This window comes from Phaethon lepturus, unplaced genomic scaffold (assembly GCF_000687285.1).
Source record: "Phaethon lepturus isolate BGI_N335 unplaced genomic scaffold, ASM68728v1 scaffold923, whole genome shotgun sequence".
Taxonomy (NCBI): Eukaryota; Metazoa; Chordata; class Aves; order Phaethontiformes; family Phaethontidae; genus Phaethon; species Phaethon lepturus.
The window spans coordinates 48290-66890 of NW_010530995.1; the positions used below are offsets into that span (position 1 = coordinate 48290).

Below are 18601 nucleotides of genomic sequence, written 5' to 3' on the forward strand. Positions count from 1 at the left end.
AGAATCTGTTCAGCCACAGAAAATGAGAGCTCAAATACTCAGAGCATGCCTAGGGCTCATTAACACACACTGCTAAGCTTTATACTATGCAAAAATGAATTATTGTTTTATTGGGACACCCTAGATTATGTAACAGCACCTTAATGGAAATAAAATAGAGCATATGATTTTCACTGTTGCCATTAGCAACAGTTCTGTTATTAATTTCAGCCTACATTCCCCTCCTGAAACAACCACTTCATTGAAAGAAAACCCTGTGGGACAGGTAATGCAGAAGGTTGTTAATGCAAAGTGAATCAGTGCTTTTGGGATATATCCTAAGTAACAATGAACGTACATATTTTTGCATCCCATCCTAGTAATTTTTAACAAAAACAGGAATTATAATTCCTATAATTCCCTTCTAAAAGCTTTTTTTAAACGTGTATTGTCAGCTAGCATCTGTGCAGTCACGATCCTGAAATTGTAACTTTAACACGTATTTCTATATTTTCTGCAAAATTAGACAATATTCACATTTTAGGAAAATTTTCAGCCTTATATAACAGAAGGCTTTTTCTTTGTAAAAGTCAATACAAAATTACTAAGTATTCAATTTAGGAAAGCTTTCTGGTACAGCACAGCAGTTAAGCTGGGACTGTCTAAAGCACTGGGTTACTTGCTCTCCTGAAGCAGGACCTGTTCAGACAGTAACAATTCAGGATTGGATTTAAATGCTCATCTTTCTTTCCATTTTTCTTCAGCTGCACTCCAACACTAACTACCTCATCCCCAAAATTGTGCTTTTGAAATTGAGTGTATTTTATTAAAAGCCTGGAAATTCCCCAAGACTTTCATATTTGGTGAACTGAAAAACACAGATTTTATATTCTCTGAAATGTCATTACCTATTTTTTGGGGAAAAAAAAAAAAAAAAGACTTCTTAATAAAAGGAATGGCTATTTGTAGAGGGAAATATTAAATTTTTATGTACTATGATCAAGTAATGAATTCCATTCAGGAATATTTATGTATCTTATAATACGTGTGATTTTTTCAACTGCCACAACATCACTGTCATAAACATAGAGAAAACAAAATAAAATGGGCAAACACAGTCCTGGTATAATTCCACTGACAAATGTATTTTTGCTGTGGCTTAAAGTAACCCCAAATCTGTGCTACTGGCTTTAAGTATAATCTGCCTAAATCTCAGTCAGTCATAGAATTAAACACAATTTAGTTGTCATCAAATGGTAGAAATAAGTCTTTGTCTTTAATTATGGGCTTTTTTTCCTTCCAAACAAAGTAATTTGTGACTAAAATGTTAACCTTTTCCAAAATGCTCTTTTTTGTGAACTGGAAAAAAACAGCTTCTGCATGTTCTTTCATCAAAAAATCTCTGCATGTTAAAAAGAACTGCATCCCAGCACTGAGGCTTAGGGCAACTTCAGCAACCTCTTTGGCTGCACCCACAGGAAAACAGATGTGTTGCATGATGTATTAGCAGCTCACGATCGTAGGATTATAATGACCATGCCAATAGCTATGGGAAACTTCTGACATGCTCCACATAAACAAGAAATCCTCAGAAACTTGGGCAGACTCAAAGCAGGCTGATTGCTTACGGAGTTAATAAAAGATGCCCATTCAGAGTGCATTGCAGGAGATCACATTCACAGTTACTATAAAGCAAAGGTGCATGTTAAGTATATTTATGTGAAGATAAACTCCAGAGCAAATAAAGCTGTATGTAGCTGCTTTTATCCCAGAAATATTTTATTACCATAGCGCAAACAACTACTTCCTTTTTCTTTTAAAGTTTTTACATATTTCAGTTATATGCCTACATCAGGGTCCTCTTTTTATTTAGATACATCTGTAAAACTGAGGTAGGCAAGATGTCTGCAGATTTTATAAACCGTTTGAAAACATGCTATGTTTCAACTAATATCCGTAGAAGTCCGTAACATTTTGAGCATTAATTGGCCGGGTATTTTGTGTTAGTTACTACTTTAAAGACAAAATTGGTCTTTAGTTTTCTCTCAACCTGGAGAGAAAGTGGGCATTTGTATTGGGGTAAAATAATACTTTTTTTTTTTCTTTTCTTCTGGTCTTGTAATGTATCTTCTGGCACATCTATTGCTGCAGTTGAATTCTTCATAAGTGAATATCATGCAATTCAGCTTCTACTGAAAGCTATGTTATTGAATCAGAACAATCCTATGACATCAAAGGTACACCTCAGAATTTAAGTACATGTGCTCATTTCCCTCTTACCTGATAACATCTTTCTAGCATTACGTGTCTATCAGATAAAAAAGAATCATAGTCCAGAGCTCAGAACTCGTCTTTCTCCAACAAGTAACCCAACCATGAGTCCTTGCCCTCTAGCCCCAAAATTGAAGCCTTTTTCCAGGCTGTCGTGGTTTAACACCAGCCGGGACCTAATCCCCACACAGCTGCTCACTCCGTGTCCCGCCCCTATGACATCAAAGGTACACCTCACTCAGAATTTAAGTACATGTGCTCATTTCCCTCTTACCTGATAACATCTTTCTAGCATTACGTGTCTATCAGATAAAAAAGAATCATAGTCCAGAGCTCAGAACTCGTCTTTCTCCAACAAGTAACCCAACCATGAGTCCTTGCCCTCTAGCCCCAAAATTGAAGCCTTTTTCCAGGCTGTCGTGGTTTAACACCAGCCGGGACCTAATCCCCACACAGCTGCTCACTCCGTGTCCCGCCGGTGGGATGGGGGAGAGAATCAGAAGAGTAAAGTGAGAAAACTCATGGGTCGAGATAAACACGGTTTAATAGGGAAAGCAAAAGCTGCGCACAAAAGCAAAGCAAGGAATCCATTCACCGCTCCCCGCCGGCAGGCAGGGGTTCGGCCACCTCCAGGGAAGCAGTGCTGCATCAGGTGAAACGGCTGCTTGGGAAGACAACGCCATACTAGCCCCAGACAAGCAACTATGAAGAAAATTAACCAGCACACAGGCTGCGGTGGTTTCATCGGTGGACTAGAGAGCAATGTCATCTAGATGATCTTTCACTCAGCAGTGGGGACAGTTGTAAGTCAGTTGTAAACATAAAGCCTTTGGTAGAAAATTGTACCTATATAAAGGTATGAACACTAATAGAGTATTACAGCAAATGCTATCACCATTCCTAGTTTAGAAGAGAAGTGTCTGCTTTCAGAAGAGAGCTTCATCTGTCAGTCCCAAGGAAACGTGTCCTTAGAGCACTGAGTGAGGTACCTAAGCCCACAAGAGGAATAACTATAGCATCCTCTTGTCTTTGGTGCTGAGTCTTCAGGCTTCCTTGTAGACTACCTGGCTGCTCAGACCATGCGAGCAGATGTTTGTATCATCTCTTAAATGTTTCCTCCTAACACCACTCTGTAACACCCACAACTATGCAGGGTATGTAGCAACAAGGAGCCAAAAATCTGAGGCTTTGAAGACTTCTGTTAGCCTGAAACTATTTTGACGAATTGAAGAAATTTTAGGAAACTGAACTTTAGGACTGACTGCTTTTCGCATCCTGAAGTGATTTCTGTGTGCCTGCATAGGGTAGAGCTGGAATAACATCTATTTATACTGATCATAGAAGATTGATTGGCTTTCAAGAGCACCCAACTGTCCCTCCAAAGCACTATATCATTCTCATTTTCAGAGCGTTTTGTCCCCACAGAAGACGTACTGTGTATTATACCTTTTCATTCCCACCTTATCTCTTTCTCCTTCAATAAGAAATATTTTTGAGGGAAAGGATGATCATGCAGTACAGATGCTATCTTAAAACTCAGATATGTAGGTTTATTTCCAGAAGACATTTGATTCATCATCTGTGAATTGAGGATAATGTTGCTTTCTAAGAATCTCGTGAAAATAAGTCCACTGTGAATAGAGAGGCATTCAGATATTATAACAATGAGTGTTGTGGAAGGAATTAAATGTTCTCTGTTCAAAAACAATCAAATGAATGCCAAGCAGTGGTGGTGTGAAATGACTAAAATTAAGCTCTGGCTCAAGACAGGTGTTTTTCATTCCCACAGTTCATTGAATTTGACTCTGATTTTGATGGCAGATAATACCCTGTCATTTTGTTTAGCTGACTGAATCAAATCATTATTATGAAGTGCTAAGTGCTCTGCACAGTAACATTTTCTAATGATATTTGGCACACACAAAATAAATGTAGTAAATTTATACATTTATAAATTTATAAATATAGTAATAAAAATTACTCATAAAAATAACTTCAAATATAGAAAAGATACTAATCACGTTGGTTACCAAAAAGCAGCAGGAGAACATGAAATAGTTTACATGGCTTTCCTGATACTACTAATCTCTCTTTTATTCTAAAGGTCCTCAGATGATACTTAAAGCCTTTGCTGAAATCTTTCGTTATGTTTTAATGCATGTCACCCTTTAAACAAGTTGTTTTAAATCCCCTTGGTTGAGAAAGACTTCAAATCAAATTCTATCTTCAATGCTGCTTTTTTGAGCTATGTCCCACTTTCTGTTCTTTAAGATGAGGAAATGTTTTTCATCTTTTGTAAAGCGCACAGCTGAACGATCTAATTTAGCAGTGGTTTCATGCCACGGGGTTCTATTTGTTGCCATTTAATGACTTTATGCTGCATGCGCCTTCATTTGTACATTGCAGGAACAAATGGATGTAAAGTAAATGATAATTTTTACCAACTTCAGAATGTCAGTAAGGCTGTCTGCATTTGAATGCAATTATCAACTTTTTTAAATCATGCTATTAAGACTTTTTAGAGGACAGTACTTTCAGAGGGAACGGCTATCGAGCCAACCACCCACCCCCAGCTTGGAGCACAAATGTAGAAAGCAGATCTGAGAAAAGGATAATTGCTATTTTTGCATGTTTTAATTTAGGACACAATCCAAAAAACATTGAAGTTTATCTAGAAACTACTTTGGCTCTACTAGGCTTTTCGAGCAAGCTTTAGGCATGTAGAGAAGGGGTTATGCTATTGCAAGTGGAAACTGAAATCATATAAGTGAACTAATACGCAAAATTGAAGAAGAGGCTTCAGTAGGCTCTACAAAGTTTTGTAAGTGATTATGCATAACTACGTTTTTCAAAACGATTTATCACGAAGACTACTGAGAGCTTATACTAATTTAATTATTAAATTGTGACTTCCTGCCTATAGAAGTAGCAGAAATGCTGCATCAATGGTAGCACGTTCTCACAGCAAATGGAGGCAGAGGCACAGCGGTGCAGGCAAGCTGCCGAGGAGCGGGACGCGCTGCTCCCACGGGAAGCTGCCTGCACGCGACCGCGGCGTGCTGTGGCTGACCGGCGCCGCAGCACGGTGCCGTGTACCCTTGCTTCCCTCAGGGGAGAATGGCATAGCTGTACTCCGTTGCCTGATATTGATATGCCTAAAAGAAACAGAGCAAAAATTCAATTGCAAATTCCCAACTATTAATTCTGTGATTTGTACTCAAGGAGGAAACCCCCTTAAATGTGAAAAGGAAAGAGGGCAGCAAGTTTCCTCCTCTGTATCTCTATAACAACTGACAGGTAGTCCCAAATTCACTCTTTAAAACTTCTACATGCACAGAGGCATAACATAGGCTTGACAGTTTTCTTCTTTTTTTTTTTTTTTTTTTTTTTTTTTTTTTTTTTCTCTTTTGTTTCCTTTTGTTGTTGGAAGAGGTGTGTATCAGACTTTAGGTAAAGGATTTTCGGCAGCTCCAAGCAAGAGCATTGATGCCTCTCCCTTTAATTTGTTCTGACACTGTAACATTTTGACATTCCATCATTTTGCAAGTCATCTAGTTTTCTTTTTAAAAATCTGTGTCATTCCTTGGGAATCATTGCTTCCCAGCCAAATACATGAATGATGACAAGACAACTTGCAACATACAACCGTGAAACATCCTAATTCCTTTTGCCATATTTTGACATGAATTTAAGAGTTTGTTTACTTCAAAAATCAAAGAAAACTTTGGGAATGTGAAGAGGAGAGAAAAATGGGTACAGATGTAATACAGCAAGCCCTACGAAAATCTTAACTAAAATTCCTAAAAATGATGTGGTGTTATATGCCTCCACTGTAAAGTCTGCAATTGCCTTATTCAAGGCAGTTGGGTTATATCAGCTAATTATATATTATTAATTAGTGGGTTTCTTTTCAGGCATTTCATATCCTCTCAGTTTCTACCATCTGCCAATAAATTATAGCTAATGAGATTGGCCAGTAATTCCAACCACTGTGTCTTTTCTACAGATTGCTCCCTATCTATAGATCGTTCACGTGGCAGTACCTTGTGTGGTTGATTGATAGCATCTGTTTGCCTGGGCTGTTTAAGTTTATCACATTCTCTCAAAAACACGGAGGTCAGCTGGAGAGGTTGGAGGTAGAGGAAGGTCACTTCTTTTCTGGAGGAGCTCCCCCAGGCCTGCTCCTTTCAGGAGGCTGGAGGCGTGCGGGCTGGTGGCACCACGAGTGGCGAGTGGAGCTGGGTCCCCCAGGCTGGCACAAAGCCTGTCATCCAGACTTCACATGGCAACAGCCTCACAGACCAAAGGAGGCAGCAAGCAGAATTTACTGTATCATTTTCCAGGATTTCATCTTCTTGACTTAAACATTTGTCCAAGCAATGCTCTTTAGTCTACAAAACATCTGCTCAGGTATCTGTCTATCAGTGCATGTATAAGTAAATATCCACCGACATTAATAACAGTATAGGTGTTACATTTTAATTTTTTTTTTTAAATTAGAGCTATTACAAATCTGCATGATAAAGATGACTGCATAATTAGAATATCAGTCTGGAATAACAATTACTTAATTCAAGTTGCAGCTTAATCCTGTGTAATTGTCAAGGAAGTCCAGGTACCAAAAATGCCTGTTTTCATTCCAGGCCAAACAGAACACTGGATTTTGCATCTTTTGATTTTGGTTACTGTTCAGGAAGTGGCCATGAATTCAGCTCTTGCATCTGAATTTTCACCTCCCTTAAAAATTTGGGGATGTCTGAATGCACCGTGTTCTGATCCTTATTTCCTTCCCTCTGCGCTTACTGCTAAACTGTTAATCATCGTTCAATCCACTCTTGGTGTGCATTTTTAATTTGGATAGCACATGTTAAAATGCTTTCAGACATGAGCGATTTGGATGTTACTGACATAATTACTGGCTTCTATAGATGAGCAGCGTATTATTTTAATAAACGTAACCATCTATGCTCTTAACAGACTTTCTTTGGGATGTACAATACAGAGTTAACAATTTTGAATGCAAATGCGCTCTCAAGGCAAGTAAATGAACATATAGAATCTTTGGGTTGGAAGGGACCTTTACAGGTCATCTAGTCCAACCCCCCTGCAGTGAGCTGGGACGTCTTCAAATATGCCTGGCTGGAGATTCTGAGGCTGTTGAAACAAGGAAAATCAAAACTTAAGGCAAATTCCACTGGCAGAGGAAGACAAGTAATGTTTTTTAACTTCATTCATTTAGTCAGTTTCCTTTTAAATCACTTTGAGGGGAAAGGTGTCTCTTCCACTTTTGAAGGCATAGAGGTAAGGAGAAGGTTGCCATAGATGAACTTAGATGTGACGCATCTCTCCTGTATCGCGTGTGTCTCTGCTCGCTTCCGCCCGGCCCAACGCGAAGGCTGGGAGAGGGTTGTGCTGGCAGCTCAGCCTGCTGCCACTCACCCAGGGCCTGTCCCTGCCAGAGCTCTGCTGCGTGCTGTTTCATTGCTCCCTTTCATCATAAAATTCTCTTTATTCCAACTATATTAGTAGTACGGGAGTTTGATTAAATCTTTTTGTACTTGCATTCATAGAGTCAGACTTTCAGCTATCTTGGCTCAAGACATTTAATGTAGTATAGCCTTTGTCCAAGCATCTGTATTTTTAAAAAAGGTTTTTGAGAAATGGCTTGTCCCTCCACTCCGGTTGAGGGAAAGGTCATGTCACTTATGCATTCCCGAGACTGAAAACCTTGTGTATTACAGAGAGGGCCCATCAGTGCTGTAATTACCTTGTTTTGCTAAAAAGAGAGAGTCAGAAAACATTGAGAGTGATAGAAACAACCTGTGAATATTGTTTTCTTTACACAGAGGTTTATATGGGCTAGAGTTTGTCTGGGGTATCAAAACTATTGCTATCAAGCATGAAATGGCACTATTATCACTAAACTGAAAGGTCATCTCTGTTGGAAGTGCCAATTACTGGTAATGTATGAGGTGGGTTTCTTAGTCTAATTGGGAAATATTTTTAAAAGACAGTAGAAATCATGTGAGTGAGTTGTGAACTTTGTGCTCCTCTAGGTGAATTACTGGGGTGGATTCCTAAGGGAGATGGAGAAAATGCTTCTGAAAAAGCATGATAGATGTCTTCTGGGCATCAGAGCCTTGTTAATGGTCTCCTGCCTTTGTCCTGGGTTTATTGTACCAATATAAAGTTTAAAACTGCTGATGCAGGAATTCCTACAGACTTTAGGAAATAATCTTTGTACAATGCTTTGCCACACTATAGGCTACCACAGGTGGGTGCTATATTTCACCCTGTAATGATTATGTGAGAAAATGGAGAGTAAAGAGAAAGTGCTATCAATGGCTTTACTTAAAGGAGATTGTAGTGCACCCACCATGGACTCTTTACATCCTTACATATGTGAGCATAATAAATAACGTATCATACATGGTCACAGGGTGTGTTAGATTGCCTAGCAGCAATCTGGGTTTTGCCTGCCTCTTGGCCCGTGTATCTGTAACGATTTAAGAGCAATTGTTCTGCCTTTGCTTGCTTTAACCTGGTAAATTCCTCTGGCCGCAAGGATTGTCAGAGTCACAAAATCAACAGCCCAGGATGTACTTTTTGCCAGTGTATTACCACATGTGGACCAAGATACAGCACAGTTATCTTTCTGTGATAGTGTTACCAGAACAAACTCAGTTTGGTGATATTGGTTTGGGGTATTTTCCCAATGCAAAGATTTCCTTATTCATACCTGTCATCACTGTGCACCACTCTGAAAGCTTTCCCTTCAGCTCAAGATGCAAAAATAACATGGTCTCTGAGCTCCTGTTGGTGTTTTAAGCTCCCTTCAGTTCCTGCAGGAGAAAGAGACTGCCCAAGGTCTGACTGCCTTTGCTTGCCGTTCTTGCCTCTTGCATTCATATAGGCTCCTTGATGAGCCCTGTGCAGTCGAGGACACGAGGTGCCCGGATAACAAAAAGGATAAAGCGTATTTCTCATAGTCAGAATTCGGAGGCACAGTCTGATCTAGTGCCTTTTACTTTTTTGCTCTAAATCATATTACTCTCATTGTAGAATTGTCCCAACCACTTTCTTGTTTTTTCTCTTTTCACAGAGCGATGAGGTTTTAACAGTCATCAAGGCAAAAGCACAGTGGCCTGCCTGGCAACCTCTAAATGTGTAAGTAAGTAGGGAATAGTATGTCTCAAAAGCCTTGTGTTGAGTGTTGGCTAGTGGACCACTCTAAACTCATTGTCTCATATAATTATTTGCTTTTGTAAAGAAATAATCTAAAAATATTTTGATAGATGAGTTTTTAATCTTTTTTGGTTTTGGGTTTTTTTTGCCATAACTGCTTCTCTCTCTCTTTCCTCTTTAGCATCTCCTCATTTTTTACATGCTTTGGTTCACTTACTGTTACGGCAGAATGGTTATCCCATGGACTTTGTGCCTTCACTGAACAATGATGTTTATTCAATGCATGCTAAAATATATGTTGTACTATTCTACACGTAATATTTTTTTAGCATCCCGTGTCATGGCACTGTGACAATGCACTGTGTCAATACAGCAAATCCTCAATCGACCAACAAAAACATGAAAAAAACTCTTAAAGGACTAATTCTTTAAAATGTTTATCTGAAACACCCTATGATAGTATCATGATCCTGATGATACTATACCATGTTTTTTTCCCATGTTTTTTTTTTCCCAAGTGAGACACCTAACTAGCTTCCCAGGATCCTCACTTTGGGCTCTCTGGCACACAGCAAAAAAGAAGACAAAACTCTGCTTTCAGGATACTCTTGAATTTACTGGTTGTCAGGGGAGGGTCGGGATGGTGCTTCCTACATAACTTATCTGTGCTTGGCCCAAAGTTCATACTCATTATCCAGGTCCAAATGAGTAAGACTTACAAGAAGTGACTAAAGATGAGACCCAGTGGTCTACTGCAAGACTGTAGGGACCAGGTCGCCCTGTTTCCTCTGTAAAAAGTATAAGGGAAGCAGTTAGTGGAACACTGTGTCTGGTTTTGTGGTCCGTATTTCAGAAAGCATGTGAAAATTTGGAGGTTAGTCAGAAGAAAAGCTGCAAAAGAGTTCAGTTTGTAGAAAACATCCCCTACTATAAGAGGCTTAGAGGCTCTTAAGCAGCTTAGGACTTAAGCTATTCAGTTTATATCCTCCCCCCCTCCCCCCAAAAAAAAGAAAAAAAGGTTATAAGGTGAGCACAGCTTAAATAGTGAAAAGATTTCGAATAGCTGATCCTTCTTTAATCTATAAAAGAAAAAAATCCTATGAAATCCCTTGTAGCATGGAAGCTAAGGAAATTCATGTCAAGGAAATTCTCACTAAAGGTATGGGAAAAGGCTTTAACAGTGTCAATAACTTCCAGAGCAGCTTACCTGAACGTGAGATGGACTTTCTATCATTCGAGTATATTTTAGCCCTGAGACCGAGTTGTAGGCTCTGCACAGGAATTGCGGGTTAGGCTTTTTTTGCCTGGTGTTAGGCAAGTGGTGAGTCAAAGCGGCAGTAATGGCGTTCTTTATTTATGGTCTTACTCCCCTGAAATTTTCAGTATTTGGCTTTGGTAGTGTTTGCCATGAAATGGTTGTGGATAGCATTTTTTTTCTTGCTGCTTTCTTCCTACTCACTCCAAATTAGCACTTTGAAATGGAAACTTTTGTCCACTTCTCTGTTCTACTACAGTGAGGTCTCTGACTGAAACAAGCCATTTAGTTTTTCCTTCCAATTTCAGTTACTTTCCTGAAGCAACGTTTCTGTATGGTGTTTCTGTATCAAAGTGAACAATACTACTATTGGAATTGTCGGCTCTGGGTACTTGGAAGGCTCTGGCATTGACAGGAGAGCAGGTGTGTACTTTGTTCATAGGAAGATGGAGAGAAGATCTCCTGCTTCAGTCTCAATCCATCATCTTTCAAATACACTGAATATGTTACATAACAAAAATCAAAGCTAATTAAAGTATGTTGCCCCTGGTCATAATAGCTAGTTTAATACAGCACTGACAAACTTCACAAAAACGTTGAGAGTCAACAACTTCAGATACTTTCTAGGCATATTCTTTCACAGACATGCCTGCAAATGCTTCTGCAACACCCTCCAGATGTTCTTCCAGTCAATTCTTACCTTTTCTATATGGTAATTCTCCTCTTTCAGTAACATCAAAAGGAATAAATCTTGGTGTTTGTACTTTCAAATGCTGTGCAAGGGTTCCCCTAAAAATGTTCCTTCACTTTTCAGGGAGTGCTGCATTTTTGGCTTTTAAAATAATTTTTTATCATATTTTGCTGTGATGTCCTTCTGTTTGATTCTGTTTTAAAATATGATCTAAGCTTCAAAAGAGGACAAAATTTTCAATAGCCATTAACTTCTGCTGTTAATTTCGCATTTGCTGTTGTGGATGGTCCTTCTTGGAATTCAGATTAGAGTTGTGCAAGTATTGGATAACGGCTCCTCAGGATAAACATTTTGTATATTATTATTATGCATAACACAGCAGTCTTACTAATCAAGAATTGACTAAAAGCCATGAATAACCTTCTTTTGCATAATCTTTAGTTCTATATCTAATATACAATACGGTTTGATAGTGGTGCCAAAGTGATGTTACAATGTGTCGTAATACGCACAGCCGAAAAACCTTCCTGAATGCGTTTTACAACAATTACAAAACGCGTAATGCTAGTGAGGCAATTTATGGAGGCCTAAATCGTCAAAAGTTGGCAAATTCAGCCTGCTCACACTTCGCAGTTTACCTCCAGATTCCATGTAGTGATTTTTATTGCTAACCCTATCCAAGCTGCAGTGCCAACGTAGTCACGGCAATTACACTAAAAATCAGAGGGAGGAGGGGAATAGATACCTCCAAAACTTGCGAGAGGTCTGTTAAGGGTATTAAGCTATTTGCAGGCTGCTGTGGAGAACGCGGGATGAGGCACCGTGGGCACCGGGCTGCCGCCCCAGCTGAAGGGGGTGGCAGGCACTGTCGTGGAGGGGATGCTTGCGGGCTCGGTGTTTGCTTGTCGCAGGCACCAGCTCATCCCTGTCAGGGGACACCCCAGAGAAAAGAAACGGGACGGGAGCCTCCGGGACGGGAACCTCCGGGACGGGAGCACGCGCCGAGGCTCCGCGCAGCCCTGGGCACCGGCCCTGCCGCCCACGCAGCGTAATCTCCAGCCAGCCAGGACGGGCACCGCGCCCGCCCCTGGGGCTCCCGGTCCCCTCCCGTCTTTCCAAAACAGCGCGGGAGACTCCGGCATCTCCGCTTTTCCTTACAGAGGCTGTAGCAAGGCAAGCTGCTGATTCTTGCCCGCACCTTGAGCGGCTGGTGAGCCCTTGCGATTCCACTCTGGTCACCTGTAATAACGTGTGAGAGGATGGTCTTGGCCAGGTACCTCTTACAGATTCATCATGGAGTTAAATTACTTTTCTTCTGCTCTGTCAATGCCGGTCAATGCGGCCGTGACTCCTGAGGCCAGTCGTAGCTCATTAAGTAATGTTTCAAGCTCTGTATGGACTGAGGACACGAAGTGTGTAAATCTGACGGTGATGCCAAAAGCCTTTGGTTCATGACACCAGAGCTAAGAAGGGAAATATAACTGGGAACTTTTCAAAATACAGAGTTCTCAGTGCAGATCCAGTGGGCACAAAGTGCCTCCCCATGGAGACGTCTTTGGCTTTAGACATGAGTTCCGACGCAAGAAGTTACAGAAGGGACTGAGACAAGTTGCCAGCCCTAAGCAGGGAATGGTACAATGACACTAAGTAATTTTCTCAAACGCCTTCTGTTAATTAGAATTAAGGCTAATACACTTTAACATATTGTTATCTCCCAGTACAATACAATGCTGTGGAAAACCTATATGCCATAGACTTAATGCTTCATTGTCTTTTATCATTCCTCTCCTCAGTTCCTGTGTATGCCTGCTCTTTTTCACTGTTTTCTTTTTTCTTTTTTTCTTCCTATGGCTCATTTTCATTATCCTGCATTCAGTTTCTTATCCAAGGCACCAACATGCAAAAAATTCTCCTGAGCTACTGCATGCAGGAGACAGTTTTGGGTGGTCTTTGTGACCAGTTTTATGGTTGCCCGACTGAGAGAGGAACAACGGTCAAGTAATAAACCATTTTGCTGTTGCTTACAGTTTGTATTACCAAGTTGTGTGTCTGAAATTCTGACTTTAAAGTACTTGCAGGGAATGCATTCTTCCTTGAGTGTAACGGTATCACTATACAGCATGCTGTCAAATGGTAGGTTTTTTTAACTCACTTGTATAAACAAGAGCACAGCTCATTGCTCCCTTCCTCTCAGCTGTGTTTCAGGCTGAATCCAATTTTCCTTTCATACTCAGCTGCAAATCATTGGCCTTTGGCAGTATGGAGGATAAAATACAGCAAATACAGATAGTACAACTGGTATCCAAATCTGCATATCTGGCACCTGTAAAATAATCAAGCCATGACAGAAGAATTTGGGGATAAAGGCTGCAAGACTTTTAAAGATAGTATGCATCAAATTCCACAGGAACTAATACATTTAAAAATCTTGCTTTAAATTCCCTTCCCCCAAACATATGATTTTTTTTTTCTGTATTCGTTATGCCTTTATTCAAATTCAGACATCTCTGTTGTGACACCCCTCCTTCTTCATTCAACAAGCGCTTTTACCTAGGTAAGACCTTCCGAGTATAATCCACCAGAAGAAAATATGCACAAATCCTGATCAATCAGTCCCTCTCTATAATGTGAATTACAGTCAGGTACGAAAATGTGACCCTGCTGGGAGGTGTGGGGGAGAGTCAGTTTTAGGGCCATGGAAGGAGCTGTCAATTCCACAGCTTGGCATGAGCTCGATTGACTTCAGTGTGGTGATATCCAAACCACATAGTGTTGTCAGGGCACTTGCTGGTTTTAGAGCTGCCTGTTTTTTCATGGTCACTATGTCCTCACCACCAGGGAAAGGCATTATCATACATGTATCTTTCTTTTACATAACAGCATGTTTGTCGTGTTGGTTGGGGAGTAGGAGAAAGGAGATTCTTCAGGTGGGTCTCTGATTTTCCAAAATGGCAGGACCTCTAAGCCAAGATATCACATCAGAACAAGGAATACCATTTCACCATAAAGTTCTCAGGTCTCTTAAAAAAAAAAAAAAGAGTGGAATTGAAAATGGATAGTTGGACAGGCGTCATGCATCAACAGACACCTCTCTGGGTAGTTTCTGACATTTCCAAAATAGGTCCAGTATAAGTATATGGCTCTTTCTTAATATAGGCAAAGGGACAAGTATTTGAATGATAATTCAATTTGTCTAATCATTTTTTTGTAGTTCCTGTAAACCAGGAAAGCATTCAGCCCCTTGCAATACTGTGGAATACGGACTTCCATGTACATATCGCCTAACACTGATAAATACAAACACAGATCAAACATAGGATGGAAATTATTCTCTAGTATGTCATGTATTCCATTATTAAACACTCAGTACCTTATAAATTATTAAATACTGCTGCAGATAGTGTGTCTTTCCAAGTATCTTACTGTGTTCCTTCTGTCTAAAAATACATAAAAAGGCAATATTGATTTGAAAAAAAAAAAAAATTGAAAAAGTAGCTTTAACTTTCTGTCCTAAAACCTTTCATATTCTAAAAAACTGGCCAAGACCTCACTTCCGTGAATGAATAAGCTGCCTATTTCCCATTCCTTTCCTCCCGTTTGATTCTGCAGCCCTAGCAAGCAGAAAAAATATGTTTGGATACGGGTGTCCAGCAGTATGATTGTAATTATTACTAAGCACACCATGTGTTTTCTAAATATTAAATTTTTTCAGTTTGTTTAATTATTTTAGGTTTAGTAGGTCAACCTATAGACAATATATTTCAATGCACAAATTCAAGGTATTTTACCTAGGAAAATAGCATAATGGTAATTGATTTTGAAATTATCAATGAAATTGATAATTGTGACAGTGCCTGACATTAAAAGGTTAGGTTTTTCTGAAATATTCACAAGCATTACTTCTCATATTTCTCTCTCATTTACTTTTTCTTTTATGCAAAAGCACCGCTGCTTTCCAACATTTTTACCTCCTCAGCCCATTCTTTGTTCCAACCAATGCACAAATCACAAAGTGATAGGCATTTTTCTTTATTATAATTCTGAATTATTTGAAGTTTGGAAAATGATCCTCTCCTTCCTTATGTTCTCTCCTGTTTCCATTTTATCTCTCCTGTTTCCATTTCATCTCTCCGTGCTGTTTGCACAAGTAGTCATGGTCCTGTGGTTTTCCTCTGCCTCTTGACTGTCTGCAGAGTTTACTCTTTTTCTCGTCCGTTTAAGCAGCTCGTCCTCATTTATTTGGAGGTTACCTGAAAACACTGCAGTAAGCACTCGAAAGTGAAACTTATCATACAGAGAGGCCTCTTCCTTTATACTTCAGACGGATAGAACTATTTAGTCCAAATGGTTTCTAAGTTAGTATGCTTACCTCATCATCCCCTTCAAATTATCCCATCAATCCCCTTTCATTTCAAGTTTTACATATCCTTGATATCTTTTGTCTGACTACAAAGATATTAGGGCTGTTTTCCCTGGCTTGCAAGGAGAATATCAGAAAATGCAACAGATTACTCCCAAGTATGGTTTTCAGCATCAAGATAGATAACATGAGTAAATGGGGCAACAAAGTAAACTGTTCCAGAAATCAATCAAAGAGTATTCTATAGAAAGGAGATGGGGAATGCAAAAGTGCTGTGATCCAAAATATGTTTGAGTTGATGGACCATACTAGCTGGAGAAAAAAGTGCTGACATACTCTTTTACGTTTTCCTTCCTTTATTCTTGAGTGAAAGTTCTTTCAATCGTTGCTTTCTTCCAGAATTCTCTGCCAAAATTTGAGCAAAAAATGTTTGTTGGATGTTTTGACCCTGCTGTGAATTTGCTGTGCTCAGTGAGTCTTTATTACAGCATTTAGGAATCAAAAGCCAAGCCACAGATGAGTAGGGAATTTCATGCTTGGGGCTTCAGCATTTGTTTCTTGTTTTACTTCTTTTCTACTTTTTTTTTTTTTCTTTTTTTACTTCACTGTAATCTGCTATTCTTGTGCCTACAGAACTTCTCTTCCTTAAAGTAGCCTCCACATTTAGGTCATTGAATGATTACTTAGATGTTGTTGGATGGAGAACCACTTAAGTCAGAAATGGAACTCTCTACTGTCTTCTGAAATGTAATGAAAGAACTCTCTCCTCAACTTATAATTCATGGATAAAGATTTCAATTTATTGTGTCTGATATTCTACTCTTTGCAGCTCACGCCGCCTTAATGTGGTGGTGTCTTACTGATAAATATCCTTGTGTAAAACAGCCCAAGGTTATGTATACAGTTGCGTACTTGAAAGAAGTCTTCGGCAGTGAAAACAGCTTTAATAACGATTTGTGACTACATTAATGTTACCTATGTTATCTAATCAGTTCCATCAGATGGCAGAAAGCTGAAACATAAACGTTATACATATAAACATCACGTGTTGCTGAACCTCTGTGTTGACTTTCTCACATGTTGGAAGTTTTGTGAGCTTCACAGAGAGAGGCTGATTTACAAAAGGACATTGGAAGGCATGTAGGCAACCATTTGCTGTAAACACCTAATTCTCAAACTTTCAGTTCCTGAAGTGTTTACATACTTCAATAGCTATTAGACACATTGCTAAATGCATAAAAATACAACCAACTTTCAGTGTTCCCAAAGCTCGCTACATTTTCACAAGGGTGAGGGGGCCTCTATTAGGCGAGAGATCACAACTGAACAATATTAACTTCCAGAACGTAGTTGTTGCCCTGCCTGTTTTATCAGTGAGGGCCTGAGCTTCAAGTATAACTTTTAAGTCAGCCACACACCTATATGGTCATCAAAATAAAGGGTATCCCCCAATACGGAGAAGACTCTCCCGGTACTTGGAAGGTCTAGGTTTAATTCTCTTTCCTCCTGATGTGAGTTGAATGGTAACACCTATCTCTGAACGTGAAATTCAAACCAGCAACCTACACAGCGAGACCCCTTTGCTATCACATACCGTGTTCTTCTCGCTCGAGCCTTGCCATTTTGCATGGAATAATTAGATATTGATTAGCCAGAGGAAGAAAGCAATCACTAGGCTTTGCCCCTCAAGAAAAGGGAGGGGAGGCAGAAGAGTTCTCTGAAGGAGATTAACAGCTAAAATGTTTGGTAAACAGTGAGTTAACCAGCTTTGTAAGATGAGGAAGGGGTATGTGTGGAATAATTACAGACCAGCTGCATGTTCTTATTAATTAGAAACCACTCTCTCTTTATTTTGTGGCACTTATGCAATGACTATAGGTTTTTCAGTTCCCTGGCTGCCTTAGAAGAGAGACTCTTCCTGGACAACAAAAATATTTTGTTCCATTTCCAGGTTTTTAGCCTTTTTTTTTTTTTTTTTAACACCATCACATTACTTAAAATAGAATGCAAGAATTAGGTAAATTTTCGAAAAGATAACACTTGGATTTGTCTCTTTTTTTGATTGGTATTTGCTGAATTCAACTTAAGAAACAACGTTTTTGTTCATTAAAAATGCACCTTTAAAGTAAATGATAATTTGCAAATAATTTGCTTAGATCTAGTTGAAATTGATTTTCCATTACTTGTCTAATTTCTCTGTGCTGGAAAAAGGACAACATTACATACATTTGCATTACATTAATAATAAATGGAGTAGTCTTTAAGAATGAAGATCTCAAGTAGACAGTTCCTTTTGTGTTGTCCTTAAAATAAATATGTTATTGGAGGAATCTTTTAAAGATTTTTCAGAAAATCTTTCAGAAGTAATCTTTTTTAGGATTTATGTAATTTATTTTTGTACCTACCTATCTGGAGAATTTGAGAAATTCATTTACTTATCCATCTGTGTCAATTACCTATTTCTTTCTAAACTGCATATGTGGATAAAATGTACGTGCACACATGCCACAACTAAAGCTGGCATTTTTCCTTTAATAAGAGTTATATTAAAAAAAATGTACAGGCTATATTCAAAATCAGTATCTTCTGTACCGTCTACATTTGGAGCAATTTGGTTTGGAGAGCTTAACACGGAGGCTGTCGGAGGAAAAAGAGAGCGCTACACGGAGTAGTTTCATGGCCTCCATCAGTGATCTTACTCGAGAAAGAAAAAAAAGATTTACATTTTCTCCTGGTTTACTTGTTGCCTCGGTTTTTGCTAAAACATAGCTACTGTCAACGAGTTGCTTATTCCCTTGTATCGTCTTTTAATTTTGACATGATTCACTGCAGTTAATTAATATAAATATTACGGTTAAAA

The 18601-nt window shown here is 39.2% G+C and overlaps 1 protein-coding gene across 1 annotated transcript in view; it reads left to right on the forward strand.

The window, feature by feature from the left end:
• Window positions 1-5195: 5195 nt before the first annotated feature.
• SPON1 (spondin 1, extracellular matrix protein) overlaps window positions 5196-18601 on the forward strand; it is a 35686-nt gene continuing 22280 nt past the window's right edge. Inside the window, exons 1-2 of the mRNA XM_010284404.1 lie at window positions 5196-5513; window positions 9353-9417. Coding sequence (XP_010282706.1) covers window positions 5196-5513; window positions 9353-9417 — 383 coding nt within the window. The remainder of the gene's footprint in view (window positions 5514-9352; window positions 9418-18601) is intronic.